The 18341-nt window shown below is 36.1% G+C and overlaps 1 protein-coding gene across 1 annotated transcript in view; it reads left to right on the top strand.

Annotated features, from left to right (window-relative positions):
* The window catches only part of LOC106937659 (fibropellin-1-like), a 51087-nt gene extending 33220 nt beyond the window's left edge, over positions 1–17867 (top strand). Inside the window, exons 8-13 of the mRNA XM_015019287.1 lie at positions 1700–1804; positions 8616–8755; positions 10903–11066; positions 11220–11473; positions 13926–14030; positions 17640–17867. Coding sequence (XP_014874773.1) covers positions 1700–1804; positions 8616–8755; positions 10903–11066; positions 11220–11473; positions 13926–14030; positions 17640–17770 — 899 coding nt within the window. The 3' untranslated portion in view covers positions 17771–17867. The remainder of the gene's footprint in view (positions 1–1699; positions 1805–8615; positions 8756–10902; positions 11067–11219; positions 11474–13925; positions 14031–17639) is intronic.
* The last annotated feature ends 474 nt before the right edge of the window (positions 17868–18341 follow it).

Below are 18341 nucleotides of genomic sequence, written 5' to 3'. Positions count from 1 at the left end.
CCCCCATCCATACAGTGCTCTCAGCCTTTGGCTAGTAGTGTGCTTCACAATCTAACTGTAAGCCCTGACACACTCGGCTGTCAATCACATAAGCCCTTACATAGCACTACATGAACAACGCTTTTTATCTTCTCTGTTCAAAGCTGGAATCTGTTGCCACTTCTGTAATGGAAAATTGTCTCCTGCACCATGGCACTTTCTTAGTGACTGATAGAATTCATCATTTTCTGGCATCTTGGGATCTCAGGTTTGGTATTTCAAGCCGTGCAGCGTAGAAAGGCCCATTTAACTTAACCCTTCGCTCTCACCACCCTTATGAACTTCATCACTAAGCATGTCTTAGGATGTATTGCTCTACCTCAGTCAGTTTAAATGGCTTTGCTTTTTGCAATACATGAACACATTAATTTCACTTTGTATTTTTTCCATAATTGCTATAAAGAAAATATCTTCTTTTTTTACCTATTAAATAATTATGCCTCAGCAATCTGCATGATATCCTGATAGATATCCTTGATAGTTGTGTCTATCAAGTATGTGCTGATATATTACTTTTTATATTTACTTTTTCTAATTGACAAGCCACTTTTAGTCAATTCCCACAGTTTCTTGGTGAATTGTACTCATGCAGTTAAGTGTGTTTTAGTTATAACATTTGACACAAGGACATATGGACTGGAGCACTTGTGTCATCAACCCCAGGCTGCGTGAATAACAACTAGGACTGGGCCGTACCATATCATTCATGATGATACCGCTCGGTAAAAAAAAACAAAAAAAACTTGCTAATTTCATGCCGTAAATACGTCTACTACACCATGTAGATCCGTAGTACGTTTCACTTGGCAAACTGATCATCAATCTAGTTGGCGTTCATCTCAAACTAGATTGGGACCTAGTGATTTTCTTTTTCTTTCTTAAAAAATTGTTCTTGAATGGATGTGACAATCCAACACAAGACCAATGTTTATGCACCATTTTTTATATTATAATATAATATATATAATATAACAATATAATATAATGTAATATTATATTATATTGTTTTTACCAAAAAAAAAATATTGACTTTCATAAATTCAGATAGTTTTATGCTGCAGTAGTTTATGCAGACTAAGCAGTCTGCATCCCCAGCATATTTGGGTTGCTCAGAATGTCCTAAGTTATAGCATGGAGATATAGCATTACAACTTCAATCACGTTGCACAAAATAGAGTTTTAAGCCTAATAATCATGATAAGGATTGTTCTGGAACGTTTTGATAAAACTAGTGCACAGTTTTTTTTTTTTTTTTTTACATAGGTTAAAATAAATTAATTTGCCACCCACATTTGTTTGTGTCTGCCAAAATGATTAGACAGTAATGCTGGCTTGCATATTTTGGCTTTTAGTTGCAGTAAACTATTAAAACAGACTTGCAGTTTATTCTTACTTTTGGGCCAAATGCCATGCGAGGACAAATTAAATTTAAGCATTATGACAATCAATCTTTTTTACTCAATCATTTATTCCAGAATTAATCTTTTATTACTGCAATAATTCAGTTTTTGTTCCTGAGTATAGGTGAATAATGTTCCTGGAGCTGATTTTTTAAAAATTATTTTTAGGCAGTATGAGGACAAGTAGTTCTGCTTTGTGTAAATACAGTGATAAAATATTATTGCAGCGGTGAGCATAATGTTTGAATCTCTCTTCCCAGGAGCAGCGTGCGAGACCGAGATCAACGAGTGTGATTCCAACCCATGTCAGCACAATGGCACATGTTCTGATTTGCTTGGAGACTATACATGTCAATGCCCTACAGGTATGCCGAGCTATCTTCACATTGGGAGTGTTGCAGTAACATTCAGATTATATTAGCCGTGGCAGCAGTAGTATTTAAACACGTCTGCTGTTAATTTGGGCTAAGATCCTCATCCAGGGCCCTTCTGGCTATCTCACTATAGATTGAGAACCAGAGGTGATTTGTTTTTGCCAGCAGAGTCCTAAGTGTGCACAGAGTTCAATTTAATTCATATTAGTCTTTACACTTACTTGCATCCTATTTAGTCCAACAAGTTGTTCTGTTTTTTTTTTTTTTTTTTTGACTGGATATAATTTTATAATTTTAACAACTAAAAAGATTAATGTGTGCTGTACCCCCATAGTTACTACTTTAAAATATTGTGCTGCAGCTATAGCTTCACATCTTTTGGGATGTTTGCTACAAGCTATGCACATCTAGAAACTTACATTTTTACTCAGTCTTCCTTGTTGAGTAGCATTGGATGGAAAGCATTTGTATACGCTAAGTTTGATCACAGATTCAAAACTGGATTCATGTTTTAGCTGACTGGGCCATTTGAATATACTTTGATTGTAATGTCAGTATTTCTTGGGCTGTATGTGTGGAGGCATTATCCCAAGGGACATAAATCATCAGCAAAATGTCAGTAATTTTTGAAGCCTCTAAAATTTTTTGTCACGTATTAGCCCGTATTTAGCATCCATATTCTTATAAACTCTTAACAGGTTTATTTCCCTGCAAAAAAATAAAAATAAAAATCCCTCCAACAGCATCATGCTGCACTGTGGGTCAGCAAAGGGATGGTTCTGGTTTCATCAAGGTGATGCATTTGCTTTTTATCAGTTTTTTTGCACTCAAGATGGAAAGTAAAATTTTGGTCTTATCTAACCAGAACTTCCTCTAGGTGTTTGCTGTGTCCCCTACATCATTGCTTTTCCACGCTGGTCCTCAGGGCCCAATGGAAACCACCTAAAACATGTGGGATAGTCGGCACAGAGGACCAGGGTTAAGAAACAAACCCATATGCCAGATTTCCTACAAACTCTTTTTAGCAATAGCTTCTCTCTACTCTTCCAGAAATGTTAGATCTACAAACCCTAATTAAAAAAAGTATAATTTACTACTTTTCAATCAATCGCTACTTTGTGCATGTATTTTATTATGTAATATAACAAAAAATGTGAAAAAGTTAAAGGCTATTAATACCTCTGCAAGGCACTGTGTTCCTTTCAGGATAATTGGATTTTACCTCCTTTTTTAATTCCTTGGCTGAGTCTCATTTTTCTTTCCCTAAATATAAGCAGATGGAAGGCATGCAGAAGATTTTAGGCACCAGTGAGCAGTAAGTCAGAAAACTGCCCTTGCCCAATGAGTTGGAACGTTACTTTACATATAAAGCAAAAACCCAGAAGATCTTCAAGAGTTTCCTACTTTTATTTTGTTTTTCATCTTGGTTTGCGGGGCAACAAAAAAAACAAAAAAACTAAACATTGATGGTAGTAAAACTGTGCTCACACTTGTGAAGTTAAACAAAAAAAATTCAATGTGGATGTCATGGATTTGTGAGTAAAATGATAGCAGTGTGTTGGGAAAAAAAGTGAGTAATGGGATGGCATTTAGTGATAGATCAGGAGAAGATATGTGTCCTTTATACAGCTGGCTAAACTTTAATTCAGAACCTTCCCTCCAGGTCTTTCCTTCTTTTCTTCTTTCTCATTTCCTATTTAAAAAGCCGCTGGTGCTGCAAAATGGTCATTAAAAGCGTGCAGATAGATAAAAGTCTCCATGTACGCAGTTCATCGGGTACATTGCACATTTAAATCCAAATGAAAACTGAAATAAAAATGTTACAAATGTGTTATTACTGAACAGGAAGTGAAGGAAAACAATATATTTCCCTATTATGCATGGCATACTGTGACCTTTTCAAGTATTCTCTTGCATACAAACTCATCAATGATCGCTTGTATGAGATAAATTGGCATAATTTATTATGAAAAACATCCCCGTAGCATAATATCAAGCCACCATTCTTCACAATAAATGTTGAAAAATAACAACTTTACTTTCGCCAGTCCTTAAAATATTACACCATTTTTCTTTTGGTCAGTCGACGTGTTTTTTGGCAACCTTTTCTGGCAATATTTTTCAGTGAAATCTTCCAGTTGTTACTGTACTAACACAAAATAGTAACCCTTCTGATCATTTGCTAATTTCTGCCATATTTAGTATTCTTTGTTCCACTGAAATGATAGTTTTCCATTTTTTCCCCTCATATTTCTTATGTTTCCATTTTGAAGCATTTAAGCAGGACAGTGTATCATTTTCTCCACTTGTTGAAATGGCTCTGGAACAACTCATTTTATTCAGATTTTATGAGGGGAACATTAACTGTCTTTGTCCGCAAATAAGAGGCACCTATTTAATACCTGCTTTTTTCACAGAATGAGTGACCCCATCAACTGAACTCCACCCTGCTTTTAAAGCATCTTTTTTCAGTGATTCAGTTACACAGGTTCATTCATGACTATTAGCTCGGTTGGGTTTCTATTAATTCCCTACAACAACAACAATTCATCATTGTGGTAAAGTAATGTGCTTTTTGCCACATAAAAACAGAATTTCTAATCTAAACAGTGATTGATCTGATTAGTATAATTGGATTTCCCTTATTTTGAAAGCAACTTTGTCACATTTTGTTAATTGTTTATTTGCTGTACTATTACAACAAATGAAGGGAGCATTCAGAAGTAGTGGTGCATTTTCATAAACCCATGAGCTGCCCTTGCAGCGCCCGCAGTTCTATTTAGTTTGAAAGACTGCTTATGGTAGCTTGAAGTGTACTTGATGGTTTATGTGGTTCAAGGTTTTTGAGAGCTGCACGAGGACTTATCATTGTAGTCCAATTCTGTTCACATTAACAACAAATATGCTTATGGAATTGGGTTTTTCAATTTCTGACAGTGCAATGATAAGCATACGGAGATAACACCACATTTTGCCCTGGTTGTCCAATGCAATCAGAACAACAGCATATCTGTTTCACATGGGTAAACTTATATAAGGATGTGCCGAGTTAAACGACACAGCTTGGACAAGACGATGTCAGCACTTACACACAGTAAGAAAAAACAAAGTCATAGCTCCAGGGACTTTAGAGTTTCCAGTTCACTTACATGGCATGTCTGAATTTTTTTTTTCACACAGGTTTCAGGAGGATAACTTTGCTGACACAAATAAACCTGGCAAACTATTTTCATAGCAAGCTGGTTCGAGGCCAAACCTGCTTGACTAGCAGTTAATCGTCTATACAGTCATTGAAAGTTAATTTTAAAAAATAATATTTTAAAAAAAAATAATTTTTTTGTTATTTACCCCCCCCCCCCCCCCCAATACTTTATCTGGTCAGCAAGTAAAATTAAGCTATAGATGTTTGTGTTATTGTGCTTTTAAAATATCCAGTTTTCTGTGACTTTGACTTGTTCTTTGTGAGGGAGCATCTCTGTGGAAACCTGGCTCCGACGATCAAGGGGGGCTTTTGGGTTTTTTCATTTGGGTTTTTGAGGGAGATCCTCCCATCACAGATGTCAAGTTGAATCAGACCCACAAGACACCAGAAGGCCAAGCAGCTTTTTGTATTCCCAGCCCCCACTTCACCTGCTCACGCCTTCGATCAGGACCGTACTGGATAATATACCACATGTGTGTGTCTGTGTGTGGATACATGCATACATGCATGAATATGTGCATACATACATAGATAGTGGGGAAATGAATTGATAAAGCAGTGATTTAAGTTTCTCCACTTACAAAGAATGGGGAGGTATGTAATTTTCATTGTACACCTCAACTGTAAGATGGACTCTGAAAGAAAAAAGACAAAAAAAAAAAAAATCTGGATGGTCAATGGCAAACCTCGGGAGAGTCTGGACATATGCTGGCATGAGCAGGAAGACCTTGCATGTGCTCCAGGATTTTAATTCATGACAGCGAAGTCATTAATGGTAACCTTTGAACCCGTGGAACCATCTCTCTTCAGGTTTTTGACTAGGTCCACACATTTAGTTCCAGACTGACCCCTCATCTTTCTCATGATCATTGATAATATGTGAGGTGAGATCTTTCAGGCAGCACCAAGTCCAAGGGAGACTGAAGGACATCTTGAGTTTCTTCCATTTTCTAATAATTTAACAAACAGTTGTTGCCTTTTCACCAACCTGTTTGCATGTTGTCCCTGTAGTCCATAAGCAGCCTTGTGCAGGTCCACGATTGGTATTCTGAGATAGTTCTTACCAATGTTTGAATGTCATTGATTGAATGTGTGCACATGTCTTTCATACAGGCATAAACAGGTGCAATTAATACAGATAATGAGTGAAGAAGAGGAGGACTGCTTAAAGACAAACTGACAGCTCTGTGAGAGCCAAAATGCTTGCTGATTGGTAGGAGGTGAAATTCTTATTTTATGGAATAAAATTGAAGTGAATTATTTAAAAATCATACAAAGTAATTCTTTTGGATTTTTTTTTCCTCATAGTTGAGGTGTACCTATGATCAAAAGTACATATTTTCGTTCTTTGTGAGGGAGCTAGAAGAAAAAAAAATGGTGTATTAAATACTTATTTCCCCACTGTATATGTCTTAGAATATGCTTGTGATTTTTTTAAATACTGAACTTAATGCTTACATTTGCAGTAGATATTCACACAAGCTGTTCCCTTTCTTGGTGTATCTGGAGCCTGGGGTTTTTTTCTTTGAGCTCCTTCTGAAACTGCCTTCTGTAATCCCTGATCATGAATCCTTAACTCCCTGAGCAAACTGGAACTATACGCGGCCACAGATTCATGGTAAGAAAATGCCACAGTGTACGCCTCGGTCTTCCAGAGTTGCTACTAAATCTCATCTGTTATCTTTGAAAACCTAAGCTGTTGCTTCTATGCCTCATCTGCAGTGTCTTATATTGGACTCAACTGTGTAATTTAAAAGTAGTTCTTTTTGAGTGCAGCTCTGTATGGCAGCACAAGGAAATGTCACAAAGCATGGGTGGAATCATAATGTGCTTTGCTGCTGAATGTACTGTTAAGCTGAAAAAGCCCCAGTATACCTGCTATTTACTCATCTAAAACACAATGTTGGCTTGCTCTGCATTCATTATAGGGCATTTTATTGCTTAAGTGAAAACTGTCGCATGCAAGTTTATCACAATAAAGTTGAATATAGCTGAAAACATAATTCATTTCAGCAATTTTAAAAAGGCATATATTCCACAGTTATTCTCATTATGCGCAGGGAAATGTATTTCAACTAGTTATTTCTGATGATTTAATGATCATGGCTCAGAGCAAAATAACGTCCAAGTTAAGTTTCTCAGGACATTTGAATGTTATATAAAATCAACAGAGATTTTAATGCAGAAATATGTATGATATGGTTTTGTGTGGTGGCTATTGATTAGCTGATTCTAGCAGCGGCCAAGATTGTGTGAATCTTAACTAATCTCTTTGAAGAGCATCAGCCACTTTCAGATTATTCATCATCCTTACTTTCATGATCTCCATGTGTTAATCACAAGATGAGATATACATTAACAGAAAAATCCTGAAATAGAGTGGGATGGTGAGATAGACTCTCTATTTTAGGAATTAGTAAAAAACCTGGAACACCCATGAACAGTAAAGAGTAATGGAAACTAATAGGATATGGAGTGGAGATGAGGCAACATCATAAGATCCTCCAAGAAATACATTAATCAGCAGAATCTGATTATGATAACATGTTCTGCATGGGACACAACTTTACCTTTATTTAAACTATCCCCTTTGGTTCCACAATCTCAGTTGGATATAAAAGCCTAAACATTCCTTGATCTCTGCAAATTGCCTTGCGCTATGTAGAAGAACAAAGTCGTGTGTAATAATAGTTTTGATTTAAAACTCTTTTTCTATTTCTCCTTTATAATCTTGTACTTCTCTAAGAGTTGACTTGGGTTTTCATTTACTTTAAGCCATAATCATCAAAATTAACAGGCACAGCAGCTTGTAATACATTAATCTATTACTTTCACTACTGAAATACTGAAATAAAACAACTTTCCGATTAAAAACTGAAGAATTATCAAAGTATTAGTCACAATAAAGGTTCTTGAGGTACAATCAAAGAATATTTTTAAAAAGAGAAGCTTCAAAATGCTCCAAATAGGGCATTGAAAACTTCACTTGTCTTTGTAACATGGTGGCAATAATGCCATGGTTTAAGATTATTTTTGTTGCATTTGGGCCAGGGTGGGTTTCCATAATTAATAGGACAATGAATTATGAATGAAAACACCAAATTCTGAAGGAAAATGTCAGGACATCTGTTTGTAAAGGGAAACTTAAGAAAAAGTAGGTCATGCAGCAAGACAACCTGAGCCCAGGACTTATTGTTATGTACCATCTTTTGTGTAGTTATTTTTACGCAAGAATAAAAAATAAATAAATCTAGTTTTATTTTAAATACATATAAGACTAATAAGAAAAAAGGATGAAGTTGAACAAGAAATAAAAGGCTCAACACTAGTGTTTCAATATTTAATTGCAAGATAAATTGAAGGCAAGTTACAAATTCAGTGGGGCACTGTGGTTGAGTGGAGGGAGATGCTTTAAAATGGGGCCAATCCTCCTCAGTTGCACCAGTTTTGGCCATGTTTATTAAATATATAGAAGAGTAGGTCTGGTGCATCAACATGAATTAAAGATGGGTTAGTGGTACTGATTTCAGATCTATTTTTGCTTGCAAAGTATTGCATACATAAAAATTTCATGTTTTTTTTTTTATCTTTGTCTTGCAGGTTTTCAGGGAAAAAATTGCGAACTTGATATAGACGCCTGTTCTCTACCAGACACTGCGTGTCAATCAAGAACTCAGTGTTTGGACCTCCCTTATGGCCTTGAATACACCTGCCGTATACCCTGCCCTACAAATCTTCAGGTAGGTACAGTTTTTTGTCAGTCTGGCTTACCAAAATTATTTCTATTTACTAAAAGCAATCATGAGCAAGATAATCTATATTCACTTGTGTGCAATAGTTTGCTGGAATTTTGCCCCATTCTCTTTGACAGAGCTGCTGTAGCAGTCAGGTTTGTAGGCCAGTATGCTCATTATGTGCCTCTTCAGCTATAGGCACAAATTATCTTTAGGATTGTGATCACGGCTTTTTGATGGACATCAAACCCTAATTATGAATCTTTAACTCCTAAAGCAAACTTCTTGCTTCTACCCAATATGTGTTTAAAATATATTTTTTGACAAAGCTGTGCCTTCCTGGCTGAAGGCTCAAGATGTTATTTCGATATCTTCACATAATGTTATCTCCACATGATGCCGTCTCTTTTGTGAATTTCAGTCCTTCATGTGTTTTACAGCTGGGATGGTGCTATCCCTCTTTTCTCCAACAATGTTCATTATGGTCACTTCTGTTTTGGTTTTAGCAAACCACAGGACATGTCACTAAATATTAAAGTTTTTCCATTAGGGCATTTGCAAACTGTAATCTGTTTTTTAATGTTTCTTTTGGAGTAATGTCTGCTCAGTGGCGTTTCAGCCCATGTTGATACAGGCCTTTCTTTCACTTTCAATACCATTATTACTAGCGTCAGTGCGTATCTTTTCTTTTTTTTTTTTCTTCTTCTGTTTGGGAGTTGAACTAGTCTCAATATTTTGGACCAAGACTTGTCATCTTTGGGACACAGCACATATCTCTTTTTCTAAATTAGATCTATGGCTGGACATTTATATTCTGTTTATACTTGTATCTAATATTTATAAGAACAGATGAACCTTCCACCTGCAAGGATCTCTGGATCCTTGCCTGTTCCAGCAATGAAACAGGCTTGTGGAGGGCCACAATTTTACTGCCTGATTTCTTATGATTTTCCAATAATTTTTATTATTACATTTTACATTAGTCCACAAATATATGTACGTGATTCTGATCAACTGAAGAAAGTAAAATCAGAACTTTTTTTTTTTAAATATACTTTACGTCACATTTTGTACATTTATGTGTACGATTCCAATCATACAGATTTAATATACTTTTTTTTTTTAAAAAACAATGAGACACCATGAAATTTCTGTACAAAAAAATATTAAAATCTGTTATTATCTAAATGTCTTAGGAATATCAACACATTCTGCAGTTAACTGCTACTGTAATTATTCATTGAGTCTTTTGACAAAGGATAAACATTTCATTTCATAACTAAATAATTAGGAAATGTCTTTATATTCCACTGACTAAAACTGAGTCTTAAAACACATGTAACTTTGATAGTTTTTTTTTTATCTTAAAATTTCTTGAAATTTTATTTTAAGATCGAAATGATGGTAATTTTTTTTAGACAATCTTTAAAAAAGTCAAAGCTTGACTTGTGTAATTGCCAGGATGTTTACATTTTCTTTGTATAATGGATGGAGCTGTACAGGACTACTCTCTATTACTTTATTTGAATGAGTGCCGTATAATATTGACAGTATCTGCATTTTTGCATGTGATGCTTTGTCGTGTGTTAGTAACTGAACTGATCATTTGCATCAATAAAAAGTCTCACTTGAGCAGATGAACTACTCCAAATGACAGATGGGGATGGTCACCTGCTGTGGAGCAAGGCTTGCCTTGGCTCTTGTACATTATAGGCCATGATGACTGTATTAAAACCGTGTCCCATAAGGCACTTCTTCCTTTGCCCCTTTGTTTCCCCTGTCCATAAATGCAGCTCCTAACCTCAAGTCTGCTTTGTTACAAGGAGCTCTCAGGAGCTTTAGCTCTCAATGACCATTGATCTTGTCTTGTAGGACATGATGTAGATGCCACCTGGAATACAGAGTGAAGCCCTATATAAAGCGGGAATCAGTATTCATGAGTGTGTCATGTGGCTGTAATGAAGCTCATTTTCACTGAGCCAGGAGCAAGAAATGATTAGGTTTTTCTTTGTGAAAAATAGCTATGATTCTGACCAGAATGAGCTCAGTTCAATCTGTGACATTAATGTAAAAAAAAAAAAAAGAAGAAAGCTTTCATTTCCATCTATGATTTAATGACACATGTGCTTGACTAATTCATCTTTTATCAACAGCCGTGTGCCCATGGAGGCCGCTGTGTGCTGAATAATGCCAGCAGCTACATGTGCATCTGTGCACATGGTTGGTCTGGTCAGAACTGCCGCATAAATGTCAACGATTGTGTCCAACACTGGTGTCAAAATGGAGCCACTTGTGTGGACGAGATTGATGGTTACAGGTAGGTTTCCGAGTCTTGATTGTCTCCGGGCCATTCTGGCACCAGAATGTCAATGATTTTAAAAGCTGTGACATTTACTGCGCTCCCTTTAGGGTTGAGAGAAATCTTCTAACTCACTCTGCTATTAAGAAATTCTCTTTAATCTGTTTCCAGCTGCCTTTGTCCCAGTGGATACACAGGGGTCTACTGTGAGCAGGACATTGATTACTGTGTCGACAGTCGCTGCTCTGAACATGGTGTTTGCCTGGACCAGCGGTATAACTTCACCTGCCGATGCATGCTGGGATATGAGGGGCCGCTGTGTGATGTGGAAGCAAATGAGTGCAACAGTTTCCCCTGCTCTAACGGCGCCACCTGTGTGGACCTAATCAGTGATTATCGGTGCCACTGTCCCCCGGGGTTTGAGGGTATGAGACCATCTGATATGAATCTGAGCCCATTTTGCAGCTATTAATACAGCTGCTAGCTGAAGGGTCGGGCTTTGTAGTGTAGCCTTCGTTGTTAAAAACTAAACTTTTAAAACAAATGTTAAGTATTTGGCGAAATTCACCAGTGTAAAATATGCTAAATGTATTTCTAAATGCAATCCCATATATACAAGTAATAAGTAAAGAATTTAACTAATTAAATTTGGGAATTTTGGTATTTGACCTGACCTTACAATTTCTTCTTTAATAATCCTAGTTTCCTATTGTTTACTGACTCTTTTTTTTTATTATTATTTTTTTGTATTCCCATAATATTTCTTTTTAATATGAATACATTTATTTTGTGATGTAAAAGTCTTTAATAATTAATTGCATTTGTCCCTCCTGACAAAGGAGGAATAAAAGAAGGCCCATTTGCTAAAAGGACAGCACTTATTCCCATTCAATAGCATTTCCAAAAGTTGAAGAATACGTAGATCTTTAATAATTCATCATCGATTCTCCTATAGATCATCCTGAGTCATTGGCCTTCACTTTAGTTTTCTTCAAGCTTGTTCATTGGAATCTAAGCTTGGGGACTGAAATTGCAATGGAAGATGGCAAATGTTGTGTCTGCTGAACCCTTTCTGTTGTTTTTGCATATATTTTGGATAATTAGCTTACTGAAAGACCCAAAGGTGACCCATGATCAGCTTACTGGGAGAATGCACTACATGCTTTATTCAAAATCTTTTTTTATTTATTTATTTATTTTCAGAGAGGTTATAATACCATGGTTCCCAGTGATATTGGAAGAGAAACAGAGCCAATATAATTAACAGTACACATGAAGTAGTTTTCCATATATCATATTTTGTGATATTAATCCCAAGAGGAATGTTTCTTGCCAAATGGCTTTATTGCCAAACAGTCCAAAGGGCTTGACAGATTTATCCCTTTTTGGTATGTTAATCTCTTGGATCTTGGTGGCATCTTGTGGGGCGATAATGCGATGCTTTATTCTGATTCGTCTCAGAGATGAAGAGGAGGGGAAAAAAACAAAAAGAAAGAAGAAATTGATTTCTCACCAGTTTTTGTATTCCAGTTGTCCTAGAAATAAACCCACAATGAGAAAAATGCAGCTCTCCCCCCCCTCATTCTGTTTCTTTAAAACAAGCTTTGCTTTTGTTTATCCTACTTCTCCTCATGATCTGACCTGTCGCTTTCTTTATCTGCTGTGTGTTCGGACTGGAACTACTAATGTCCCTGCCGGGGCGCAGTGCCAACATTTGCACAAAAATCTGGGCAGCATGTCCACAGAGACCCCTAGCGGACCCTAGAGCGTCGACACAGTTGGTGAAATTTACGTCACACAGGCTTTGTGGTTGAGCGGACAGCAGATCTGACTGGGAGATATAAATAAGGCTTTGTTCTCATCTGAAAGCCGATAGTTTCTGTTAAAGTCCAGCTGTAGTAAAACCCACATGTTTACATTTAGAAAAGCTACACAGATGAGACTCTTCCAAATAACCAGTTGGCATGTAAATACAGTCTAATGATTGTTATGGAGATTTGGTTGCATGACTACCCTAGGGGCCACTCATTGCTGCAGAGCTTTGCAGATTTATATTGACTCCATTACTGTCTTAATTACTTTGCATATTGGCTGATCAACATTTTAAAAAATGCATGTCAGAAAAAATGCTTTTGTTAACTAGGGAAAATGTACTTCTTAACATTGAACTTTTGAATAAATTCACCCAAGGGTATTGGCATTTTTGCCACTATGACCCTGCATACTTGGATTTTTCAGATTTTTTTTAAATGTGAGATTATGCAGCTGCAATAACATTTAATGTGTTTTAATACTCTGTGCGCATGTTTATCAGGATTTCCATTGAATGTGGCTAATAGTAGGCCCTAGGTTAGTTCCATGTATTTTTATCCAATATAAAGGGTCATATTGGCAAAAATGCCACCTTTGCTCCAGTTAAGATTGCAGACAGAAAAGCGACGCCCCATGGCTGAAAGAGAACCAAGAGTTCTGAAATACTGCTAGAGGCCAAAGCTGGTGGAGCTTTAAATTTTGTTAGTGAAATCATTCATCTATTCCATATCAAACGTTTGCCTCGAGGATGCTAAAACTGAGGTTCCACCACTTATGCATACATACATGCATACGCTTCAGCATAATGAATACATAATCATTTAACTAGATTTCAGTTCAGTGCAATCAGAGTTGATCAGCTGTTCAAGTTCATTTCATTCTGTGGGTGAAATGAGAATTGTTTTTTCTTGCAGGTTTTCTGAATTTTGTGGTTATGGAAACAGAACAACTATCATTTAATTTTCAAAGCAGCAACAGGGAAATAAGTTCCTCTGCAACACCTTTTAGCTGTGTTTCCTTGATCATCAACTAGAGCTTATTAATTTATCTGCCTTTATTCTGTAGGAAGGACGTGCTCTCAGAATGTAAATGATTGTTGGTCGCAGCCTTGTCTAAATGGAGGCTCATGTGTGGATCTGATAAATGACTACATTTGTCACTGTCCTCTTGGTAAGTAGCACACACTTGTGCATTATTGAGGATGTTTACAAAAATACTCCGCTATTAATTATCAGTGACTGTACCTCGGGAATACATGAAAGGTTTATTCCTGTTACAAATTGTTTGTTTTCTTTGATAGTGTTTCGCGTTTTGTCAAGAATGCACTTCCAAATATAGCAAAGAAACAATGGATCGTTTAGTCTGGTCTTTTCAGTTTGAATGCAAGCTTTTAGTAGAGCTCCAAGTAAGGAAAATAGAAGCAATAAATCTTTATTACAGATTGCAGATAGAAAGAAAAACTCTTTTAGAATAAAGGTGAAAATCAATGTCTGTGTTTACCGTTTGTTTAAAACACCGACTCCAGACAGGGTCTATATATATGGGCTATGACAAAGGGAGGTGTTTCTTTTCTTTGTGTGCATCTGGTTTTATTTTAACTTATCGTAATAATATATTTGATGCCTACTGAATTGAACATGTCATGCTGCAATGGCCCATCCATTTCCTGCTGTATATGTGATGTCACAGTAAGTTGCAAACAGCCACACACAGAATTCAGAAACAATGATCTGAGAACCCCTGTTTATTCTGGGATGTGATAGTTTCAAGATTTTAAAGATTTTTTATTTTATTTTATCTGTTATTTATTTATTTATTTATTTTTGTATATTGTATTATTAACTAGACTAAGTTTATATTTAGTTTTTTTTCTGTCTTTTTTTGATTATCGATAAATAATGTTCTTACAGTATGCAGCTCCTGCTACGCAGATTTTTTTTTCTTTCTTTTTTAGTTTTTAGAAAACGTAAAATGCATCTCAGGTCCCCAGTAAATAATCTACTTTCAGTATTTTCTGCCTCTTGTTTAAATTAGATTTTGGCAGAAACAGAACACCGATGTGTGAGCAAAGCTCCCATTACTGTTTTAATTTCAGTGACAGATTTATAAACAGGTGTTTTTGATCTCCTTTGTCCTTTTCAGAAATCCAATTAGATAAATGCTCTGCCAGGTTTACACGCTTCTCCCTGCAAAACATACACAGAGGGAGACGGACAAAAAAAAACAACAATTTTTTTTTCGTTTTTTAGCTATTTATGTATTTTCATCTTTTTTTTTCACTAATTATTTTTTTTTCTCTTTTAATCATTTCCTTTGCAACTTTATCAGACACCAACACATTTTCCACATGAGTTCAACAAGGATTGTCCATCTCAATTTCTTAATATGTACTTTAGTGTCAAAAATGTAAATTCTTCTTCCACCAGTGTATTAATTGGGAGACTTGTTTGTTAGTAGTTGATGGACATTATTTTTGACAAAAGCACAAGTCATATAATAAAGATCTTGCACATTCAGAGATGATATTCTACATACCGTGGTTGTAAATGGTGGTTAATTGAAGCTGCTGTTTTCTTACTATAATTTGGAATCATTCTGACCATTTTCTTCTGGCATCTCACATCAATGAGGTGCTGTTGTTCTTAAAACTGTAGATTTTTTTTCTCTCTCTCTGTTAGACCATTCCCTGTAAACTTGAAAAAGGATCAGGATATTTTTTAAAACTTAACACCAGCCCAGGTGACACTAAGCACCTTCCATGTTCAAAGTTAGTTAAACTCCATTTCTTCCCCTGTCTATCGCTTGCTTTGAATTTCAGCAGATTGTCTAGATGGCTAAATGCAATGACTCACTGCAGCATGTTTTTTTCTGTTTGTGTGAACTAATTATTTTAGTTAACACAGTTAGCTACTTTAACAAGTTAGCTAACAAGGCGGTATGTAGTTGTATCAGCCAAATTTGGTAATATGCTTTAGGTAAGAAGTAAAATGATCAACAATGAGTATATTTTAGCAGGATATGGTCTCAAAAACAAGCTTGTCTGGCAGTATCAGTAGTCTGACCTGAATCCAGCTTTCAAAATAACACCAGGCCTTTAAACCATTTAAATGAATCAAACTTAATAGCTGGCAGCAATCTGAATTTGCTGAAAAAGTCAAAAGGGCAATTCTTATTTCGAACCTCCTTCTCTGTTGCACTAAACCACTAGCAGCTGTCTGATAGAGAAGGGAGGTCCCATTTGGAGATGGTGACACTGTAAAAGTGACATTCCTTCATGCAACATTAACCTCAAAGTGAATTGCATGCACAATTGGTTATTAAACACTTCTGAAACACCCTGTTGGAGGCAATAGCTGTCCATTAACTAGTCAAGGCAACACATAATCTAATGGGAAAAGGGTAACTGGAAGGTCATCAAACATCTAGATAGATGTGATGATGTATAGTAAGCTCATCTGGACTTGGGTTCCAATGTGAATACTAAGCTAACTTAAAGGTAAATGTACCCATAACTTATTGCAACAGTTTTCTTTCTAAATGGACTCCAGTTTTCAAGCACTCACAGCATGCAAGCAAAAGTAATAATGCACAAACTTTAGAGGAAGTAAACTGAGAATAAGGGAACAATATGTATTGTACATATTTCCAGCCACTTTTATACATAAAGAAATAATAAAAAAAGATTGTTGTGGCATTGCAAATATTCTTATTTTGTTTCACAGCAGAGTAGCTGACTATTCTGTCTGTAAAGTGTTCATTGTGTTTATCAGCGAGACAGTGACAGCTGATTTTTGCAAATTGCACTCTGTAGCACCACCCCGAGAAGGTAAAGGTCTAAACAGTGTGTGTCCAAGATGTGTGGGGTCTGCAGAGATGTTAGCTGCCCTTTTCCTTTTCTTGACACTAGAGCTGTTCAAGTCCTGGATGTAAGAAGTCATATGAAGTCTCTTGACAGCTAGGGAACCCAACATTACACATACGTACTTCATGAGGTTTTCTTCCATCTGATTTGTATAGATTTATGTTGACTTTAGCTGTTAGAATCATTCATTTTAGTTAGAGCTCATCAATCAGATTTTTATTTATTTATTTTGTCTGAATTAGGATCTTTGCTTTTGGAAACTGCTCATATCAATTTTATCCAATGTTGATTTGTCTTTAAAGCTACAATTAAAACAATTTGATATTTTAAAACTAAAACAAAAACATGAACAAACTACATGCTAAAATTCAATTCAATAATAATAGAACCCAATGTATAATTTATCCCAAAACAAAATTATTTGGGTTTGTCACTATTTAAAATTGCAGGTAATTTACTCGCTTGAATAAAAACACAATATACATTGATGTAGTACTGTCTGTGTAAAGATTCTATACTGCGATTTTAGATTCAAATACGTAAAACAAGCCAAAGTAGTCTATTTAAGTTAGATTAATGATCAATCATTCTGTCTCTGTGCTTTATTTATAACTCTAGATATTGACGTTGGGATCAGTTGGTGACATACAGACGTGCAGCCTGTATGCTAGATAAATTTGATGTAGATCAGTCTGATATGGTGAGCTGTTGTCAATGATTTTACTCAATTACCATACTGCATAGCAGGTGGATTGTAAAAGGAAGGAATCGATACTATTAATCTGCTGAGAATATATAAAGCCATACAACTATGAAGATGAGCTGCTGGTTTATATGTTTTTTTATGTTTATTAATTCTCTTTACCTGGGCTTGATTCTGACGTCTTAACATGAATTATCTATATCTATGTTTCCAGGGTTTAAAGGAAAAGATTGCTCTGTGGATATTGACCTTTGCTCATTTGGACTATGCAGCGAACACACATTAATATGCACCGAGAGCCGGGATGGGCAGAATGTCTCTTGCACATGTGAAAAAGGTGAGTGAGACCTTTAACAGGGGTGAATAGTGAGAGGGAGAGTGTGTTGTAGAGTCGTGTGTTGAGTGTGTGTATTTCTGATCTCTGAAGGCTTGACAAAGATGACTTGACTGTACTGAAAAGATAAGGTGATCTAAAGGACAAGCGGTAGCTTCAGAGAGTATTAATTTGGGAACAGCTTTTCATTCTTTTGACAAGATTCTATAATTCACTCTTTGTAGAAATAAAAACAAACAAAAAACTCTTTGCTGATTCACAAAACATTATAATTCTCTGTATGTGCAGTTACATTCGGTCAGGAGGGTTTTAATTTCTTTCAGAGAGGATGAGTCTCATCAGTTGCCGAAAGAAATTACTCAGAAGTGAGTGGGTTAGACTTGAATGAAGCTTTGCAGAGAGTCTAGGCTTCATAATAAAAGGAGCCCTTCACGTTGAACTACGTCAACATGCACCGGGAATCATGCCGCTCATTTCTGGATGCTGTCAGCCTGCTGGAACTAAAAACATTTTTCCTACCTCGCCAAGCATAATTCACTCTGGAACAGCTAGAGCCTCTCTTCTCAAACGGATGGCTATTGC

The sequence above is a fragment of the Poecilia latipinna genome, unplaced genomic scaffold (genome assembly GCF_001443285.1).
Source record: "Poecilia latipinna isolate Pla-1442-1.1 unplaced genomic scaffold, P_latipinna-1.0 Scaffold2402, whole genome shotgun sequence".
In the NCBI taxonomy this organism is placed as follows: Eukaryota; Metazoa; Chordata; class Actinopteri; order Cyprinodontiformes; family Poeciliidae; genus Poecilia; species Poecilia latipinna.
The sequence above is the reverse complement of the archived record's forward strand: the minus strand, read 5'-3'. Positions and strand labels throughout refer to the sequence as shown.